The 21,779-nt window shown below is 43.0% G+C and overlaps 1 protein-coding gene across 2 annotated transcripts in view; it reads right to left on the bottom strand.

The window, feature by feature from the left end:
* The window catches only part of CA5A (carbonic anhydrase 5A), a 34,115-nt gene extending 14,464 nt beyond the window's left edge, over positions 1-19,651 (bottom strand). Inside the window, exons 1-2 of one of the 2 annotated variants that reach the window (XM_054048751.1) lie at positions 19,434-19,651; positions 2,830-3,027 (exon numbers count right to left, since the gene is read on the bottom strand). In XM_054048751.1, coding sequence (XP_053904726.1) covers positions 2,830-3,027; positions 19,434-19,563 — 328 coding nt within the window. In that variant the 5' untranslated portion in view covers positions 19,564-19,651. Of the gene's footprint in view, positions 1-2,829; positions 3,028-6,225; positions 6,431-19,433 lie in introns of those variants that run through there. The other variant, XM_054048750.1, reaches the window with a different exon arrangement.
* Positions 19,652-21,779: the final 2,128 nt, after the last annotated feature.

The following is a 21,779-nucleotide window of genomic DNA, read 5'->3' as shown; positions in this document are numbered from 1 at the left end:
ACACAGGTTTCCTCACATAAATAAAGTTATTCACAAGCATGTCTATTTGCAAAATCTTATGATACATGATAGACAAAGACAATAAACAGGGTTTACAATCCCTTTCCAGTCACTGACACTTTTTGGTTTTTCATGGCCTAGAGCAATACTGATTGGTTTCACAACACCACACTTTAAAGGGACTCCTCTTTATTTTTTTTTAAAGCAGCAGCAGCCTGCCTTAAACTTTTTTTTTCAAACCTAAAAAGACAAGGTGGGTGAGATAATCTTCTACTAGATCAACTTCTGTTGGTGAGAGAGACAAGCTTTCAAACTCACACAGAGCTGTTCTTTAAACCTAGTAATGTTATAAGTCCATTTCCATCCAATAGATGGCAGTGGTGCATATAAATAACCAGTACATTACATACCTTTCCCACACCCTTTTTTCCCTTGTTCTCTTCATTCTCTTGTTCTGCTTGTCTATAGCACCCAATGGCAGGGCTAGTCTCCTCTTTTGCAAGAGTCATGTTTTTGTCTCAGCTCAGGAGTTCAGCATTTCTGTTTACCTTGGATATTCCCTTCTCTTTTCATCATTTTGTACTTTTCTTCAACATTTTTAATCTTATTTTTCAACTCCATTGCATTTTTATCCATGTTGCTTTCACCTCTCTCTCTCTATTGCAGTTGAATGATAGAAGCTGGGAGGAAGACAAAGCAGAAAGAGAAACCAAAGATAGAGGAGGAATAAGAGAGTGAAAAGCAGACTGTGGGGGGAGAGGGAGAGAAGTTTAGAAAGTTGAAAGGTATATAAAAGAAAATCTCTGTCAAAGTAAAAGCAGAACAGACTTAAAGTTTTCATGCACTAAGTATAGTACAATAGGATAGCTAATGAACTTGTGCTGCTTCTAAATAGTGCAATTATCCTAGACTGCTCCACTGTAACTAGCACACTAATACAATTACACCACACTGTAAAAACATGAACGTGCTACTGTGTGATTTCCTTGTTCTATATAGACCTGGATGATGGATTAATATACAACAATATTAAATTAGTGAAATAATCAGTGACATGGGTTGTTATAACTTCAAAGAGGAACCTGGAAAGACACAGGACTTTCAGAAATGGTGTACAGAAGCTGTAGCAAATGAGGTCTACACACAAAGTAGTTACATAACAGGCATAGCAATTTGGCCAGTAGGAGATGTTTTGGTACGCACAACCAGTTTGGGAGTGACTTTAGGATCTTCTGTTCCCAAAGACAGAAAAAAGGGAGCGATTATCATCAAATGACATGAGGTGTTAACACTTGCAAATCTCTACTAATAGCAACAGAAGTGCAATGCACAAATGTTTATGACAATAAGGAGGGGCAGACAGGTGCTTGATGCTAAATTTTGAGGGGGAAATGATGGCTCAGAATGACTGGATAAATAGAATTCCATCAGGAGATCTGTTTCTGTGCTTGTAATAAGTGAGAACAGGGACAGTCTCCACTCCAACATCTGAATCCCAACACCGCAAAAAAGTTTTCCATAATGCTATTATTTGGGCAAATGTTACTTGCTTATGAGCAACTTCAGGACTTGTTAATCTTCCTTTTCTTGTTAGCCTGGGGAACCCAGCGTTCTATGAAGAAGCCACAATAATGGATCTCTTTTATAAGATTGTTTTCTCAATCCCTCTCCTAACATAAGCCAAAAAAAGTGTTGGTATCATAGAAATAAGATGTTTATGAATATAGCACTGGGACACCTTCCCCAGAGTTTTTCTGATAGAGGTATTAAAACTGTGAACCTCCTAAGCTAGAGATGTTCACAAGCCTTTTCCTCCTGCCCCACAACAGAGTCAAGCCTTTCCTGCACTGGATAAATACTCATCCCAGACCACCTGTGATTCTAATTGGTGAGGTCTGAACTCATCCAACTCTAAATATTATCTTTCCACACGGACAATTTGGATAACTAGAGTGAATCAAATGCTATCCAATATCTGTGACCAACTGCTACAACTTAATAGATGTTATTAAATATTCTATTCAGACCTAATCGTAATAGAAAACTGCACTTATATTCTTTTGTCAAATAGATTTTAAGAGGATCAAGGATGAAAAATCTTGAGTTTAGCAGTAATATCTTGAATTTAAACTCACTTGAATTTGCAGTCCAAATTTAAAAATGTATCTGGCAGAGATAAAGCAGTTAGCTGCTATCTATTGGTAGAGCGTGGAGATTTTTTTAAAGCAACCTGATCACATGTATTTGCTTACCACATTATCAAATCAGCATTATTTATTTTCCTCAAGAGTTTACTCAGATTAAATAGTTCTAACAGAACAATGTACTCTTCAAAAAGGAACTGCACCTTGCTGGCTAATTATTTCAAATGCATTACTTTTATGTTAACGCAAACAGATAAACAGCCGATTATTTCATTAATGTTTAATTCCCGAATTACAATTTTAAATCAAGTACATGCATGCAAGCACTACCTAAAAAAGACAATGAGGTAAAATCAAAAGGAAGGACATAAAGGCTTGTGCAACAAGCGTAGAAGGTTTGCACAATACATAACTTAAACCCTTAATACAGGGCTTTAGTGGAGTTTGTGTAGAACCAATGCATTGCGATACTGATTACAGTGAATCCTTGCTTAGAGAGAAGCTATTCCGTAAAAGGGGGAGAAAAGGCACCTTCTTTAGAAGAGGATTATACTCTAAGTTGGTTTTCAGCCTTTGTTTTCTGATTCTTACTGAGAGAGAGAGACAAACCTTACAGTATGGCATGGACAGGATTTTTCAGCTGCAGACAAATAACACATCAACCTGATCTTGTTGCACTCCTTACCTGATTTGTCTGCAGAATCGTCAAATTCAACCTGGAACGAGTACCCATTGTTCCAGATATAGAGACATGTGGTTGGGTCATAGTGGATTTTCAGGGGCTTCAGGTGAGGGTCGTAAACACTGTCTCTCCACTGGATGTTGATTGGAGACTGCCGAGTGCCCCCAGAAACGGAAAGTTCGCTCTGCCAAAGCGGATGCACTAGAAGCAGAACCCAGAATCAGTCTTTAATGTATTGTAAAGAATTTATGACAGAATATGTTAGATCTTTTTGGCGACAGAAAGTGCCTCAGAATATGATTTTCAAAGGCTAGATTCACATTAGCTGGTCTACAAGAAACAGTACATTCCACTTGTATGACTCAGATTTACCCAGGGAAGTGTAGTAACTTGCTTCATAGCTGTGTCTGTCACAATAATAAACCTATTCAAAGCAATTTTGTTTTCTCTCATTTGTCAGGGACAGATTTTTCCTCAATTGTCAGTAGATGTACATAGGTCTTCTGTTTCGCTACTTAACTTATATAGAGCTGTGTCATGCCACTTAATTTTTGCTTATGTATAGGCATGGCAGGATTCAATTTTAATTTATAACTATCAATAAAATGTGGATTTCAGCTGACACACTGAAATCGACAAAAAAAAGTCAGTCAGTAACAATCAGCGTATCTGCAGGGATCAGGTATCACCGTGTGCAGGGAGCCCTCTGTAGCCCTGCTGTTACGGGAGTGAGTGAGCAGGTCCATGAAAGCAAAACTACAGAGCTATGCTTCCTCAGGGCTGGTAACATCCATTACTTGCAGGATCAAGGTGTGGGGGGAGGCTGTGTTTGGCCTGGCCCAGTGGAGCAGAGACCCCTGGTGAGGACTGCATGGAGGATGAGCCCCCAGCTGAGGGAGAGGTCATCCTGCTGCTGAACAATTCCTGCCAGAGGATGGCTCCCACACTCCCAGCTGGTGGTTGAGCGAGTGAGTGGGGCCGGTAACACCCTATCCCTGCAGGCACAAGGTGAGGGGAAGACTGTGGTACTGGCCTGGTGAAGCATTGATTCCCCCAAGCCAGAACTGCACGGAGCCATCGTCGTTGTCATCATCCCCAGGAGTGGGGAAGGCCACCCTGCTGCTGAATGCCTCAGTCCCCAGGCAGGAGCCATTGAACAAAGGGGTGGCCCCATGGCCAGCAAATCATCCTCCTCCTTGCAGTCCTGGCCAGAGGTCTCTGCTATGCCCCACACCTGTGCCTGTATGGATCTTGTGCCACCAGGCCCGTGGCCATGCAGGGAGCCCTCAGCAGGTCTGCAATCACTATCCATGAGTGTGGAGCCGATTCTGGGCAGGAACTCTTCAGCAGCAGGTTGACCTCCCTCGCAGTCATGGCTTGTCATCCTCCTTACCGTCCAGGGTCTCTGCTCTGCCAGGCCAGGACTTCTGCAGCCTCCCCCACACCTTGTGCCTCAGTGTCTTGGGCCCCCCCGCTGCACAGGGAGCCCCCTGCAGCCCCACAGTCAGCAGTGCCCTACCCCCATCTCCCACAACTGTCAAAATAAAGTTAAAAATTGAAAAAAAAAAAATTAAAAATTGAAAAAAAATCATCATAATTAGAAAAAAAATTCAATTCTGCCAAGCCTGCTTACGTACCAGTATGACCAACTGACATCAGCGCAGCTCCAGAGGCAGCAGGTTAACTGCCAATTCAGAATAAGAATATTTTTTGGAAGGCGTCATAAAAATTGAGTCTTTTCCCATCACCCTTCTCTGTTTATGTGGCACATGGCTGGTAATGGATCCCTATTAAGCACTTCTAAAGCACTTATTACAGTATCAGCATTGATCTCGCAACGTGGAATAAAAAGGCAGATCTTTGTGCCTGCAAGGAGCCCCACTAACTGTGTAGGCAGATCAACTTGCAGGATTAGGACCTATGCACATACCCAATTTCCAGATAATCATATTCAACTCCCGTAAGGAAATGAGAATGAGGAGGCTGACAAAACCTGCCTGGATCTGGGAAGTGGGGGGGTGCTAACTGACTAATGGGAAGTGGTTTTCATAGTCAATGGACTACTGAAGGTCCACTGACAAATTTCTGGTAATCTACCAATTGGCCTGAAAATTAACCATAAAAATTTTGGAAGTGAGATGGGCTCAGTTACTTTATTAAAAGAATGTGTACAAATTTACCAGCCTCATTTTCTTTTATGTGAAAGGAAAGGTTAAATATTGTAACAGACCATTCACGTGACAGGTGACTAAACCATTTTCCCTCCAGCCCCTCAACAAGAACCTGGGCTTGCTGAAGGTCACTGCTCCTGAGGAAGCTTGCAGCACTGCAGCTCACTTATGTGTCAACCAGTGCCCAATCAGGACCTCACGTCTAGAGGAAATGCACACATTTGTCTCCTATTATTGTTAACACTGTTTCTGGACACTGTAATCAAGTAAGTGTAATTAACAAGCTGCTGTAAATCTCAGCCACTTTTATGTAACTTTGGAAGAACAGGCAGTCTATCAAAAAAAGTGGAACTGCAAATGTAAATTTAAAATTAAACAGAGACAGAAAAAGAGGTGATGTTAAAGAGGATCTTTTGCATTGGTTTGGGATAGCAAGAAAGGATGTGAGAGTCAGTACTCACTAGCTGGAAGGACTCAAACTATGACAGTACAGCTGAAGATTATGACTTCTGCTATCAATTACCTCTTGTGCCAAACTGATCACAGTGCATCTATATTAACACCGAAGATGCAACTGTTCATAGCATTGTAATGAACTGGTGGCACACGCATTAAAATTGCATATTAATACATGGTTGATGGTCTGGCAATTTTTTCCCCTCAAAAATGGCCTCTTGCAGTAAGTTGGAGAACCAATCTTGGGTAAAGAGGAGAAGCCAAAATAATTAAAAGTTGGCGGATTTCTTTTTTTAAAACGAATCGCCTGATAGAGGAATGGAAAACAGCACGTATGCAGAAAACCAGCTGCTTTTAGGAATGAAACCAGACCAGTTGTGAACTACCGGTAGGAGAAGAGGGTTGTTTACAAGGGACTGAGCCTGGATCTGATGGGGGGAGTGAGAGACCTCCAGGAGGGAGGCTGAATGCATCCACCCTGGGTGCAGGGCAGTGCCTAGTGGGCAGGGTGCCCTGGAGTCCCCCAGGGAGGGTGCAGGGTGCCCGGGGGAGGGGACGGGATGCAGGGGCTGCCCTGGGGCAGAGCGGTTCAGGGGGGCTGGAGGTTTCCGGGGGCTGAGAAGAGCTGGGTGCCCAAGCAGGGAGAGGCTGCGGCAGGCTGGGGGAGCGGGTGTAGGGTTCCGGGGGGACTATCCCGGGCCGGGGGGGGGGATGAGGGCTCTGGGGCGGATGGCCCGGGGGAGCCGCCGCAGGGCCCGGGGGTCGGACTCACGGGCGTCGCGGAGGCGGTAGGAGGAGCAGGCGGCCAGGCTGCAGGGTCTCGACCCCCGCGGCTCGGTGCAGGGGCCGGCGGGCGGGCGGAGGCGCTGGGCCGAGGCCGCCAGGGCCCTTCGCAGCAGCTGCAGCGGCATCTCCGCGGGGCCCACAACGCCGCGTCCGCCCTGCGCCAATCCTCGGGGCCTGGCCCTGCCTTCGCCTCAGCCGGCCCCGCCCCCCCCGGGCCCGCCCCGAGCCCGCCTGGCTGCCAGAGCCGAGGGCGCGGAGAGGAGCTGGCAGCCTCGGGGCCCTGGGTGGGAGCTCGCGCCCGTCTGCCCCTCCGAGTCTCCCTGTCTGGGCCCTGCCTGTAGCCCTCTCTGTCCCCCGCCTTGTCTGGCCCTGCCGGTAGAGTGTCCATCTCCCTCTGTCTGTCCGGCCCTGGCCCTTCCATCTCATTGTCTGTGCCCAGTGTATCTGGCCCTGCCCTTAGATCCTGTCAGTCTGTCCTCTGGTCTGTCTGCCTCTGCCCCCCGTCTGTCTGGCCCTACCAGTAGACAACTGCTAGGGCCAGTCCTGGGCACCCTTGTCTGTCTGTCACTGGCCCTTAGACTCTCATTGCATGTACCACCATCTGTATTTGCCTTTGATTCTCGCCTTACCTACACCTAGGGTGACCAGATGTCCCGATTTTATAGAAACAGTCCCGATTTTAGGGTCTTTTTCTTATATAGAATCCTATTACCCCCACTCCCTGTCCCGATTTTTCACACTTGCTGTCTGGTCACCCTACCTACACCTGTCCTGTTGTCCCTTTGACTTTCCCTCTGGCTGTCATACAGTCTGACTCTGAAATAGAAGTTTTGCACATTGCTGCCTCGTCCCCCAGAACGCTAGTGTTGTGGCAGGTCGCATCCCACCGCAGCGCAGTCATTTTTCAACAGTTGAGATGCTGCCGTGCACGTTGCAAGATGAGAAAGTCTGGACAGTCCTGCAAAGGGTAGGGCAGGTAGCAGCCTTGCTGTGCCCCACTCCTCCGGCTTAGATCTCAGGGTACCTTACTGATGTGACTGAATTAATGCTCATAACTCCCTGTTACCAGGGCAGAAACTAAGGCGTAGAGGCTGTGATTCACTAACATTTGTTCTTAAAATCTCTGTTGAACTAGCGAAAAGAACAGGAGTACTTGTGGCACCTTAGAGACTAACAAATTTATTAGAGCATAATATCCTCAAATATATATCCTCAATATTTATTCCACTCTATATGCATCCGAAGAAGTGGACTGTAGCCCACGAAAGCTTATGCTCTAATAAATTTACATTGTTTTATTTTTGAATGCAGTATATTTTTGAACATAATTCTATATTTGTAAGTTCAACTTTCGCAATAAAGAGTTGTATTACAGTACTTGTATTAGGTGAATAGAAAAATACTATATATTTTGTTTTTTACAGTGCAAATATTTGTAATCAAAAATAAATATAAAGGGAGCACTGTACACTTTGTATTCTGTGTTATAATTGAAATCAATATATTTGAAAATATAGAAAACATTGAAAATATTAAAAATAAATGGTATTCTATTATTGTTTAACATTGCGATTAATTGCGATTAATTTTTTTAATTGTGATTAATTTTTTTAATCGCTTGACAGCCCTAGAAATTAGACCTGCATAGGTTATCATCAGGGGTAGGTAAGACTTTAGGTAGGTAAGGCAGGTATGTACGTAGACTGGTGTTTAAAAAAATTTTTTTTATCTAAATGCTTTGTTTCTAATGCAAAATAAACAATACTTTGTTAAGAAGGCTGTTTTGTCACTGTCAGAGACACCTGAAGCGTAAAACCGTAGGTGCCTGAACTCACTTTGACCTGCTAGGTAACAACAATTGATGCATAAGGTACTGTAGCTCAGAGCCCAGTCTAGGAGTGGGGGAATTGCAGGATTCTGCCCTGGAATAGGTAAAGGTAGGAGGCTCAGTACCAGGAGGAGATATGCTCAGGCCTAGTTTACACTAAAAAATTATGTTGGTTTAACTACGTCAGTCTGGGATATGAAAAATCCACACCCCTGAGCGGCATTGTTAAGCCAACTAAGTCCCCATGTAGACAGAGCTAGGTTGAGGGAAGAATTCTTCCATCAACCTAGCTACTACCTTTCAGGGAGGTGGATTACCTAGGCCGATGGAGAACCCCTCCCCTCAGCATAAGTAGTGTCTGCACTGAAGCAGTGTAGCTGTACCGCAATAGTGTTTTAAGTGTAGACAAGACCTCAGAGAGGCCACAAAGAGGACAGAGGAGCAGCCAGACCTGTAACGATGATAGTGTCATTTAACGCTGCTTCGAGCAGATCTACATGAAATGGTTTAAAATGTCGGCAGTTGCTGCTGCCTGATCTATACTAGAGCTACCTCCCGTGGAAAGCACCAGTGCAGGAGCAAAAGTGGGAGGTTTTAAGAAAAATATGAAGTGTAGCTGAAGCCAGATTTTCCTAAATTCGTACAGTGAGTCAAACTGAATTAGAACCCACGTCAGTCCTCTACTCTTACATCTTGTGTTTAAATCATGTTTTCTGAAAACTTTGCTTCAAAATTCTTCTTTTGGAAATCTTTGTTTATCTCCATGAGATCATCAGTAAAGTTATTGTTAAATCGCTGCTTTTTAATTTCCATGAAAAATCTGGCAATGCCCTGAAAACATCCTGCTGAAATGTAGAATTGTGAAATTACCCTGTGTAAATTAACAAACTGGACACCCAGCTCCAGTCAACCAAAAAGTTATTTTTAAATTGTTTATTCTAGCTGAAAGGGATTTGGTTAAAAAGGCTCCAATTTATTCACAGTAGAATATTTATAAAGTCAGTTGAATTGGGTAACAGGAGGAATCTGGCTAATGATTTGCCTTGAGTGGCTACGTTACGGGAAAGCAGATGATGGGGAAATAGGCAAAAATAAAAAGGTAGCCCAGCTTTTGATCCTGTGCCAGTAATAGGATTTATTAAACATGCATTAAGCCTAGTTTACTTTGTTCTTAAAGATATGGCTTCTTACTTGTTAAATTTAGTTTATTTTTTTAAATAAAAACGTTGATCATTAAAATATTGAGTTCTGGTTATGAATATGATAAGTATATTTTTGGTGTAGAGGAAACTTTACCTCTCGTGTGACTGCAACCTTTGTAATGCATTCTCTCTCCTAAAATATAAAGCTTTCTTACCCTCTGCTTTAGTGACTGACAACCAATCGCCTCCCACATTAGTACTGTAACGTATCAATTCATATTGTGGAATACAATACTTGCTGCTGTAGAACATAAAATATCTTTATATATGGCATCATTTGCTATGTATTACAGCCATCTAAAAATACACCTTAAAGTGTGTCTAAACAGACATGCCTTTCACTGTGTCCTAAAAACTACCAAACCCTGGGAAACTGTCAGAAGAAGCAAGTGTGATCCTGTAAGGGGCTTGATCCTGCAAAGTGCAGAGGACTCTGGTCCTGATGCAGCAACGCACGTGGTTGACTTTAAATACATGAATAATCCCTATTGAAGTCATTAATATGTGTGTCATATTGCTGGGACTGCATGTACTTGAAGTTAAGGGCCTTGGGCTGCAGGACAAAAAATTGCTGTGTAGACATTTGGGCGTGGGCTGGAGCCCGAGCCTGAACATCTACATGGCAGTTTTTCAGCCCTGGAGCCCAAGGCACATGTGCCGGAGTCAGCTGACCTGGGCCAGCTATGGATTTTTTATCCCCAGGTAAACATACCCTATATGGTTAAGCACTTTGCTCAATCACAGTGCTCGGGGTTTTTGCAGGGTTGAGCCTTGAGTCCTTCTGATGAGACTGCCTTGTTGCCAGACCTAGAGAGTTCTATCCCAAGAACCAACTCGAAAAATGCTCCAGCAGATAGTCACAAAAATTAAGAAACATAAAAGGCAGAGGTAGTTTCTCAAGTAACCAGGTCCCAGGCTATTGCTGGTAGCACTGGTGGTGCCTAGCACCTAGAATTGCACCCAGAAGCAGAGAGAGCCCATGAACAGGATAGAACTCAGATGTGATATGCTCACAGTGCCCCAGCTCCCTCCACTCAGAAGGCAGGTAGCAACACTCTGCACCAGATTTAGCTTCAGGGTTCAGCAAAAACAGCAACTTAATCTCTTTCTGGAAAGGTATTTGAAATACTGTACCAAACTTGCCAAACTGGTACCTGTTGTACTGCATTTTTAAAAACTCCTCCAGGGCGTGACTGAATCTTAGTATGTGTGTGTACATACCTATCACAGTGGGCCCGAATAGATCCTTTTTGGGGACTACGGGCACTAATATACTGCAAACAGTACAGATAAGTTCATGGAAGATAGGTCCATTGATGGCTATTAGCCAAGATGGTCAGGGATGCAATGCCATGCTTTGGATGTCCCTAAACCTCTGACTGCCAGAAGCTGGGACAGGACGACAGGATGGATCACTCCATAATTGCCCGGTTCTGTTTATTCCCTCTGAAGTATCTGGCACCAACCACTGTTGGAAGACCGGATATTGGCTAGATGGACCATTGGTCTGACCCAGTGTTGCCATTTTTAACTTCTTATCCTTTTGTGAGTAGAATAATAATTCTCTGCAATAATATTGCCACAGGGCATGTCTTGGTACATATATGCCTGCAAAAATGATGGGGTGTTTAGCTGCATAGCAAACAACAGCAATAACTTTATCTGCAACATGCTGAGTTTTCCAGCAGGCTAAATAACATACTGGATCTGGATGCAGTATTCCTGGGGGCTTTTCCATCAATTTCTGCAGAATTTAGCTTTTGAATTTAAAAAATATTTCCATTCCTATGATTATGAAGAAAACCTTCAGCATGTGAACAGGCAGCAATGTCTTTTTGAATCTGCAGACAGCCTGAAGGCCCAAAGCCTGGCTCCAGGATACACCCAAAGTCCTCCTCTCCATGCCACTGTAGAAGTAGTTTTGCTACCCATCCAGTTTTCATCCAGACAGTCCAGGTTTCGGCTTGTGTGTCTGAGTGCCATTTGATAAGCCCTGATGTCCATTTTTTTTATCTGTGGAAAGATGGCAACTCTAAGCAGAAGGAAGGAGGCAGCGCAGCAGCAGCAGACGCTGACATTGCCTTTGGGGCTAGGCTGCTTGTGCGTCTTGTGGTGGCGCGTAACCCTGTGCAGCCCACACGTGGCGGGCAAGGTGGCTTTGGTCGTGCTGGTGAAGTAGCTGTGAGCGATGGGGGCGGGGTCTTGGGGGGGAAGAGGTGGAGCAGAGGCAGGGCCTTGCGGAAAGAGGCAGGGCAGGGGGCGGGGCCTTGGGGTTCCAGTTACCAGCTGTTAGAAAGGTGGTAACCCTATATAGAAATGGAGTTTCTCCTTGACCACTCCTATATGGACCATTCCCTTCAAGAGATGCTTCAGCTCCTTCTCTTCATGCAATGAGGAAAAGGGGGTGACTACAGCCCCACCGAACCTTTGTTTAGTCTAACTCCTTAAAACTGTTAAGTGACTGGAAGTTTTCATTCATCCCCCCCTCCTTCGTCCCAAGCCCTTTGAGCAATAACTAATATATATAAGTATCTTTACTCTCTGGCATCATGATGTCCTAGATTTTTTTCACTTTTGCTGTTTGAAATTGATAGATTAGGACTACCTGAATGTCTTCATATGTCTTTGAATTGTAATTAGTTGTAGTTGCAGGGATTTTACAAGAGATCTTTGAAATCACTCTTGAAAAATACATTTGGTGTTGATGTCAGAATCAAAAGCCTTAGGAAAAGTTTCTCCCAGACCTTTAGTGTCTTCAGAATTTACTAAAGAGGTGGGCTGCAATCTATAGGGTAGATCTTACCAATGATTGATTCTCGATCCTGAAGTCTGAATAGTAGATAATGTTTCCACTCCCCATCGCTTCTCGGCTCTCTATGAGCTGAGGGGTGAAAACATTATCTACTATTCAGACTTCAGGATTGAGAATCAATCATTGGTAAGATCTAATGGGTTCTAGTTTGACATATTGAAAGCAGAAAAGTTGAAACACTCTAGTTATTTATGTTGAAGTTTGAACTGTCGAGAGCCATGTGTGCTGCCTGACAGTTATTATAACTTATACAAACTTCACAGAAAAGAATTTGAAAGCCCGATTCTAATCATAAAGTAGAGCACTGTAAATCCTTTAATAACTGAATTTACTCCAGATTTATATTGCTGTAACTGTGATTAGAATTGGGCTCTACATCTTTTCAATGATATATCAGAATCTGCTTTTGGCAGAGACAAAAGAGTTTGCACTTGTCTACAATTTCCTTAGATACTCCTGTGAGAAAGAAAATCAATAAGAATTTGGGTATGAAATTAGAAGAAAGAACATTAAAATTAATCCTCCTATATTTCAGAGGAGTGAGAGGGGTAAAAAGACAATTCCAATTGGTTCTCAGGTTTATGGATGGTCAACTTTCTTTATTCAGCAGATCTTTTAAATTTGGTTTTTAGTGGAGACTCTTGGTTTGTTTCCATGGGGAATCCCTAGAACACACTGTACGCAACTCTGAAGCAAAACAAGTAAGAACAGGAAACTAAACATTTGGCAAGCTAAACATTTTGAGAACCACACCCAGCTAGAAGAATTTTTTTTCCTGCTGTTGAGCTGGTGTAATTTCCATGGCAACATCTTCCAAATGGGGAAATACACAAATAAACATATAACCAAAACAAAATAAAGAAACATATAAACCTTAAGAAATTGTGGCTCTGCTTCAACCACTTGGATTGAATGTTAACAGAGAAGTCCAGAATGGGTTGATTTCTTTTTATGACTCACACAATAAATGTCTAGATTTGCTGGGTTATCGCATTGATGACTTGGCTATGTTCCATCATGACAAGGTGTTGAAAGTTCAGTTGAGTTTATGTCAGTTTTGGATTATGTTGCACTCCAGTTTATTGATGTAAATGTAAGCAGAGTCAGGATGAGCTCTACCCTAACATTTGGTGGTGAATTATGGCGAGTGTGGAAAAGAACTTCAGGGGCTGATTTTGTTTGCATAGGCACACCCACTGGCCTAGCATGAGCCCACAGCAACTGAAAGTGGTTACTTTGGCTGGTGTGGGATCCCCAGTTTCTCTGTTATTGGGGCAGAAAGAATAAAGTGTTGTTACCCTGATTCTGTGAATCAAGGCCAGTGGAACTGTTGTATGACAGAGGGACTCACCATTAACTAAGTAGCACTCGCTAGACAAAGGGCATGGGTTACAAAACCCAGTAAATTGAGAGAGGCTGGGGACAGGTATTTATACCTGATGGTATGGGCCCTTTTGAGGGCCTGAAACACTAATTGCACCACCTCCTCTCTCTGCTGTTGAATAGCAGAGCTAATTTTGATTCCAATAAGAGTCTAATTACAGGCTGCTATGCTAAATTCACTTTGGGCCAATAGTGCACCAGCACTGGGGCTCCCCTACTACAAGCTGAAATCACTAAGAGCTGAGATCACTGAGTGGTGTCTTAACTAGTGGGGGAGCCTGAAGATTTATTGCTAAGTGGCTAGCTGAGAAGTTTGTGGGACGGTTGGCGTGGCCCACAGAACGGCGAGTGGAGCAGAGCAGTTTGTGGGACAGTTGGTGCAGCCCACGGGACGGCAAGTGAAGTGAAGCAAAGCTGAGCTAAGCAGTTTGTGGGACGGTTGGCGTGGCCCACGGGACAGCAAGCAAAGCGAAGCGGAGCAGTTTGTGGGACGGCTGGAGCAGCTCGCGAAGCGGCTGGTGAAGTAAAGCGGCTCGTGGTAAAGGCTGCAGCAGAACCCCATAGAGAGGCAGGGCAGTCAGCCTCAAACGTAAGGTGCCCCTTAATACCTCGCGTGCCCCTTTCTCCCCCCCATTTCCACCCAGGCGGGGGGTCGGGGGTGGTAAGACTCTGCAGATAAACTTTTGAACTCTGGGGCTGCACTAACCAGGAACAGAGACTTTTAGGTTGTTGGACTTTGGGGTAATTTTTGGGTTGCTGGACTCAAGAGACTTTTGGGGTGTTGGACTTTTGGGACTTTGGGGGTGGGTCTTTTGCTCATGGTTTGTGCTATGAATCCTGTTTGTGGTGTTTTCCCAATTTAATGCTGATGTCGTTTACCTCATATTATTAAACATTTTCTGCTACACTCAGACTCCGTGCTTGCGAAAGGGAAATTATTGCCTCTTAGAGGTGCCCAGGGGGGTGGTATGTAATTGTCCCAGATCACTGGGTGGGGGCTCGAGCCGGTTTTGCATTGCGTTATTAAAACGGAACCCCTAGATACTGAACCCGGCTCTTGTTGCTGCCAACTCAGATGGGCAGAAGGGTTACATAAACAGTCTAATGCCTTTACTTTTATCAAATGGTATGTAGCGGACAGAGTTCTGTAAGCTTGTTAGGAAAGCAGCAGCAGACTGTTAAAGGTTGAGCTTCTCTTTGCTTCCAAAGTGTGTGGTTAAGATAGGAACCTGATAAAAAACAGGTAATTCCAACTGGCAGGGTAAAGCTAATATGGATTTAATCTTCACTACAGATATACTATTACTGAAATTGTCCATTCTTTACCAAGCAGGCTCAAAATCTTGGAGAGGTTTTGGATCTTGGACTAACTAGCCTGGGTCATTCAACATGTTTTCATAGGTGACTGGTAAAGAATTTTATTTGTTAATTTATTGTGACTGAGATGAAATAAAAAGTACCTATTCACAAGCTCTGGGTGTCCTGCCAATTACAAAAACAAAATACAGTGCAATCTGCTGCGCTTTCTCCTCCAGCTGCAGCACCTACTCAAACACTGCCCTCCACCCCATACAGTGGCCAATACCTGAATTCACCTACACCTCTTTAAAAGCCAGATGAAGTTCATGGGTCCTACAGAGTGCCCGGAAAGTGATTACCTCTGGGCTATTTTGGACCAGGGCAAGAAGGCATTTACGGAGAACACACTATCAGCCACTCGTTCTCTGTTAGGGATCTAACTTCAACACCTCCACTTAGACTCCTGCACAGATACAAAAAGGTGTGCATCTGATCCGCGATCCACAAAAATTGTCTGCGGATATCCACGTCTGAGCTGTAGACATGCACGTATTTGCCAGGTTCTAAACAGCTCCACAGGTCACCGCGCAGCAGTGAGGCAGGGCTGTGTCAAGCCCCACTTCTCCCTAGAGACCTCCTGCCCCGCTGCCTGCTCTACCCCTACCATACCTCCTTCCCCGCTCCGGGCAGGGAGGCTACAATTTGGCCCATGGGGGGCTCAGACACCCCTACGCAGTTACAGTGGCTCTAATGCACGCAGCCATTGCCACCTGCTCCTTTAAAGAACCACCCCAACTTCAAAATAGCGGTTGGCTCACTCCCTTCTGGGAGTTGTAGTTTACCTCCTCCCTCCAAGCAAGCTGGGGACTACAACTCCCAGAACTGACTACAACTGCCCTGCACACTGATGTGTGATTCTGAGAGCCGAGCTGGAGCCTGCAGGCTGGGTGACAGCCTCTCCCTTCGGGTGAGTGTGTGCTGCAGAGCCCTGTTTGCTGGATACAAAATTTGTATCCGCATCCATGCTGCGATCCGCAAAAATGGTCTGTGAATATCCGTGGATACAAAGCGGATACCCACAGATTTGCAGGGCTCTACCACCACTGACTGCAATGATGATGGCATCACAAGGAGAGCTGAGGCCTTTATTTGCTGATCTGATCCTTGGCATAGTCAACCAGACCTTTGTCGGATCTAGGATGAGCTATAGCAAGGCATCCCCTTTGGAGTTACTCTTGAGGCCCACTAGTGGCAGAATGCAGTCGCTCACTCATTTAGCTGAGTGGGTGGATGTGAGCACACATTGCATCTTTGATCCATGAAAGGCAGTGGCAGACCTCAGCGATCACTTCTCTCCCTCAGCACCGTTGTGACCGCTGAGATCAGCTCAGACACTTTTACTTTATAGGCCAGGATGTGCACTCTTCGTCTTCTGATGCAGTGATTTGTGTGTACATCTCGTGTCCTTTTTCTTACCCAGCTGAAACCAAAAGCCTGGTACTTGCTTTGTCTGTAGTCAAGCATCAAGCACATGAACAGAACTGATTTTTTTTTTTTAAGGTAACTTGCACATACCTCAGAAACTGAATCACCTATTATCTTAAAAGACAGATGTGAGTCTATAATCCAAGCTGATGTTTCAGAGTATCAGGATGTCACCTGATCGCCTGCCCTGGGGGAGGGAGAACTTGCCCCACCTCCATACAATGCATCACATAGCTAGTTGGATTGAGAAGTGGGGTATGGGGAAATTCATCATTCTCTGCAGCTTCAGGAATTGACCACTGTCAGAAGTAGGATGCTGAACTAGATGGACCAGTGGCCTCAACCACTTTGATGGTTCCAGCCTTTAGTCTTGAAAGAATCAGGCATCACTCCTGAGATTTGATTCTCTCCCTGCACTGCCTGCAGGCTATGAGCAAAGTCAATGGAAGTTCATTGTATCTTTGGGTATGTCTACACAGCAAAAGCTGTGCACGGGGTAGCATACCTGAGCTAGTGCCGTGCGCAAGCTAGCTTGAATCCAGCTAGCTCGGAAAACAATATGAGGGGAAGACAGCATAGCACGGGCTACAGGGCAGGCTAGCAAGCAGAGTACGTACATAGGGTCTGTGCCAGGCTTGTTCTACCCCTGCTAAAGTCTGCTGTGCACTGTCTTCCCTACTATGTTACTTGTGCTAACTGAATTCAAAATAGCTCAGATAGGCTAGCCTGTGCATAGCTTCTGCTGTACAGACTCCTCTGTGAGGAGGAAGGGGTCATTGGGCTTCTGGGACCCGGGTGGTCTCTTTTCTTTAAGTGTAATGCTCTCTTACTCTAAAGTAGGAACCAAATCTACCCAGGGTTACATCTGTGAAACTCCAGGGTTTACCATAAATGAAGATAGATTCTGGCCTCTGGTTTTAGATCAGTTTAGAGAAACTAAGGCCTTGTCTACACTATGGGGAAAGATCAATTTAAGTTACGCAACTTCAGCTACGTGAATAACGTAGCTGAAGTTGACGTACTTAGATCTACTTACCACGGGGTCCAAACTACGCTATGTCGACGGGAGACGCTCTCCCGTCGACTCCCCTTGCGCTTCTCATTCAGGTGGAGTACAGGAGTGGATGAGAGAGGGATCTGCGGTTGATTTAGCGAGCGGGTAGACCCGCTAAATCGACCACTAATGCATGGATTGCCACAAGCTGCTCCCGGTAAGTGTAGACAAGTCCAATTCTCAATACTCTCTCTCTCACACACCCACTCTAAGACACACTTCGGAACATGCTAAATACAGTAAATGAATTCACTTAAACTATTTGAAGAGCTAATAATTGATAAGGTCTGATCTTTCTGATTTTAAAACTAATACTGTGTTACTCTTCTTCAAACAAATGAACAATGCTTTGATCTTTTTATTTAAATGTTTTTAAATGGAATAAGTCAAGTTTCCTGAACAGGCCTGCAATAGAAATAAAACTGGTAGGGTAGCAAGTACAAAATTTTTAAACAGACTGTCATCTTGTGCTAAGAAAACATCTAAAAAGGTCAGAAAAGGGAAGAATACTGTCATCTGACTAATTCAAACTGTACGCTAGAAATAAATTACTAGATGTTTTTTGTGGATCTGTTTCTACATTAACAAGGTCTGGTGCTAAGCTAGGTTCTGGAGGGAGAAAGTATGCATTTTTTCCAGATTAAAAAGTAAACAACATTTTTCAATGATGGTGAAAGACCTATAGTTACAAGTTGTGCCACTTGTTGAACGACTTATTCTGTCTGTTCTAAGAGGATTTAGTGCAGCTTTATTCACTGAAGTTTTCAGAACACAATAAACCAACTTTACACTTTCTGTTCTGTGAAGGACAAAACAAGGAATTGGCTGAAATTAATTCAAATTCATTAGGATAACATTGCAAATGCAATTTACATCCTTGTAAAATTGAGTTATGAATTAATATGGAATTGCTGAGTGACAAAGAATCTTGCATGTTGTATGTTACATAAGGCTTTCATGCTCTGGAAGATTTATATAATACAATAATGCGTCACTGCATTTGGAGACTAATCTCACAATAACTGGCTTATTGAAATGCCAAGCAATCAATGGCAGAATATTTATTTTGTGGTGTCACCTGCCAAAATGCATTTATGAATGAGGAACTATTAAACATCTGCATTCTGCTTTGTTTTCTGCCAACCAGGTAAAATAAAGCTTGTTTGGTCATCACATAGGTGGATATAAAGAGTACTGTTTGATTATTCAGTTGAAGAAAGTATCACCTTCCTCTGTATTCAAACAGGGCCAAAACCGTGTTTTTGAAAAAAATCAACAAAACTAATACAGTTACAGAAATGAACAAAGTATTCCGGATGAAATGCACTTTCTATATGTAGGATTTTATTATTTGTTATTACCCTGTGACCTGATCTCCATACAAGTGATTAGACATGCCTGCCTCATGAGTAGCCCAACCACAAGTCATTTGTAGATATGTTAATAGTATTGTATACTATACCACTAAACCCCGATATTATTTTGCATTTTAGTAAGGAATTTAATGTGGATCGTCTATTCAGCCCATTTGGGGGCTTTATGTATTTCTATCAAACCCTGTTTTCTTAAATTAATCATTTCAGTGTTTAATCTGTATGATTAAGCTTGATCCAGAGCTCTTTGAAGTCAATGGGAATCTTTCCATTGACTTTGATGGCCTTTGGATCAGGCCCTAAATGTGGTTTCAGTTACATTTACAAATACGCTTTTATAGAAATCAGTCAGACCATCAGGTAGAAAAAATGCTTCTTTTGCACCCTGTGCATGGTTACAATTTAGAATCATAACCAGCCCAATGACACCCATTGGCTCTCATTGCACAAATACTGAAGAATGATGTTTTAATCTCACACAACCAGGAGTGAAGGAAATAGTCTAGATAACATCAGGCTTTTCCATCTCCAGTTTCTCTCATTCTATTATCTTTTGAAATTCTACTTTTGTTTTTTTGCAATCTCTTTTCAAGGTCTCAAGTTCCCTTTGTTGGTCTCTACTGCTATATTAGAAAGACAGTGAGAGCAAAACTTACTATTCTTATTGTCTGTGCCTGGCCTCTCTTTGATAGCCCTCATTGTTGCTAACTCATACAGGTGTTCAGGGCACTATTTTAATGAAAATGAAATATACTCACATGCTGCATTCTTGTTTATTTGAGTGCAGGTGACCATGCTGCAGGGTCTTGCTGGCACCAGTCGCTGCCCCCAGATAGTTTTCAGCTGCTTGCATAAATGTGCCAGACTAATTACCTTTATGCTATTCATTAGTACGATCCTGGCCCTTCAGTCAGACTTACAGCCAAAACGGCTTTCAAGAGCCTGGCAACCTATCAACACAAAGCAGAGATAAAAAGCTATGCAAGTACAGCTTTAAGATAACCAAATGATCTCCGATCCTTTTTATAAGCCATTCTTAGTGTATGGTACACACCTTTCTTTAGGGGGAAAAGAAACAACCACCCCGAACAAACAGTTAAATTTCAACAGCTCCCTGGTCTGGCTTCCTCATTGGTTGTAAAAAATTTGAGGGCGCAGGGCTAGTTGATGATTATTCTGCATGTGCTTTTCATGCTCTTTTTTTGTCTGGCTCTGCAAACATTGCAAATTCGGAGAAATCATTCTTGTCATATGGAAGGAAAGGGTTCTTATTCATAAATATTACAATTGCTTCAAAAATCTTCATGTTCTGTTACTTTTGTGATGTTAAATTGATCTTAATTTTGTTTTTATAACAATCACAAACATGAGGATTGCTCGTTACTCAAGCTGAGCAATTTACAGAAGGCAACTGGGGCAGGGGAGATATAAAGCCCTTGCAGGAGAACAAATGGAGAAAATATTTTAATACAACATGCCATGCAGTGCAATCTGATGCATTTCAAAGGCTATGAATTTGTTCTTTAGAATTATGTCGATAAGACATCCCAGGAGAGGAGTAGTTTTGTAGTATCTGGAGAGAAGGATGAACTTCCCCAGAATCAAGGAAATCTCCCTCACTGTCCCTTTCATAACAGTTCAACCACTATATTAGCCAGGCGGTAGTGTTTCCATTTGGGGACAGATTTAGGATTTTTCCAGTCCTGTATTTTTAGGAATAAAAGCACAAAAATTCTATTCTCTATTTGTTCTTTCACATAGTTTTCCAAGAACTCTATTGCTTTATATGATATGACTGTATATAAATCCCTTCCTTTCATTTCCCCTCACAGTGCTCAATATAGTGACATGGCACTTGGCTTCTGAATCTCTGTGGTGGTACTGATACAACAAGTAGCTTCTGGAGCAGGGTTTCATTCAGGCCAGGTATGCAATCTTGGGAAAACATTTCACTCGGTAACAAAAAGCTATTCATAATGTTATAAAGTAGCAACCAGGCCCGGACGAAGTGAAGCTATTAGAAACTGAACCCCCTACAGGCCTGATGGTACCTTTCAAGGTTCTCAAACAAGTGCTTACAGAAGTTACATGATTATGTGCGCATTGTAAGGAGAGTTTCAGGAAGAATGTATTTGTAACTGTGTTTAAGGAAGAGGAAAGTTATTTTCCGAGGAAAGTTCCTTGGGGTAAAATAATCATTTATGAATTGGTAGCAACTGTAAGATGTTGATTAAATTGTGAGGTTAAATGTGTGTTGCTTTATTTTGATCTTAGCCCTCAATCCTCTCTATGTTGCTGTATATTAGAGTCTAATTAGAAGGATGAAGAGGACCTAGGTAGGAGACAATAGTCCCTGAGTTCTACCACGCTGTGCTGCCCCCTAGGTTTGTCGATGTGTGAAAATAAAATACCAAATAAATTCAAGTGTCAGTCTTTATCTAATAATGTAATTTTCCCCACACAATAGTACCTAACCAATAAGTCAGAGAACCAATGACCGGGATGGTTCAGGCCAGATCCTCAGCTAGTGAAAAATCAACATAATTCCACTGACGTCCGTTGAACATAGCTCCATTGAGGTAGAGCTGGCATTTTGCATGGCTGTACAACAAAAATGGCCATACAGTTTGGATGTTTTGCAAAATCCTATATGTTGGTATCTACTTCTAAGCTTAGAGCTGCTCCCCAAAATGTCCTTGGCTCCAAGACCTGGTCAACAAAGTTTTAAAGCCAAAGCAAGTTTATTTTTGGCTTCAGACAAATATGGCTTTGGTTAAGTGCCCCAGAGTTTCCAAATTATGCTTCCTGCAATGAGTCTACTTTAACAAGTGGGTTTAAAAAATATTTGCTGATCTGTCTTTTCAGAGGCTTCTCATTCCAATACCATATTTTAATCTCTTTCCCAATTAGCGAGTTAGATTAATTAATATCTTGAGAGCACTTTGAAGATGGAAAATGCTACATAAGGACTATTACTATTAATAATTTAATCAAACTTTCTCTACAAAAAGGAATATTAGCAAAACACACATCTGACCTACTTTTTCTTATGTTTGTTTGCAAACTCCATGCAGTTTTAACCCTACAAAACAAATGCTTCAATC

The sequence above is a fragment of the Malaclemys terrapin genome, chromosome 14 (assembly GCF_027887155.1).
Source record: "Malaclemys terrapin pileata isolate rMalTer1 chromosome 14, rMalTer1.hap1, whole genome shotgun sequence".
NCBI lineage: Eukaryota > Metazoa > Chordata > Testudines > Emydidae > Malaclemys > Malaclemys terrapin.
Note: the sequence above shows the minus strand (reverse complement) of the source record. Positions and strands in the feature narration are given on the sequence as shown.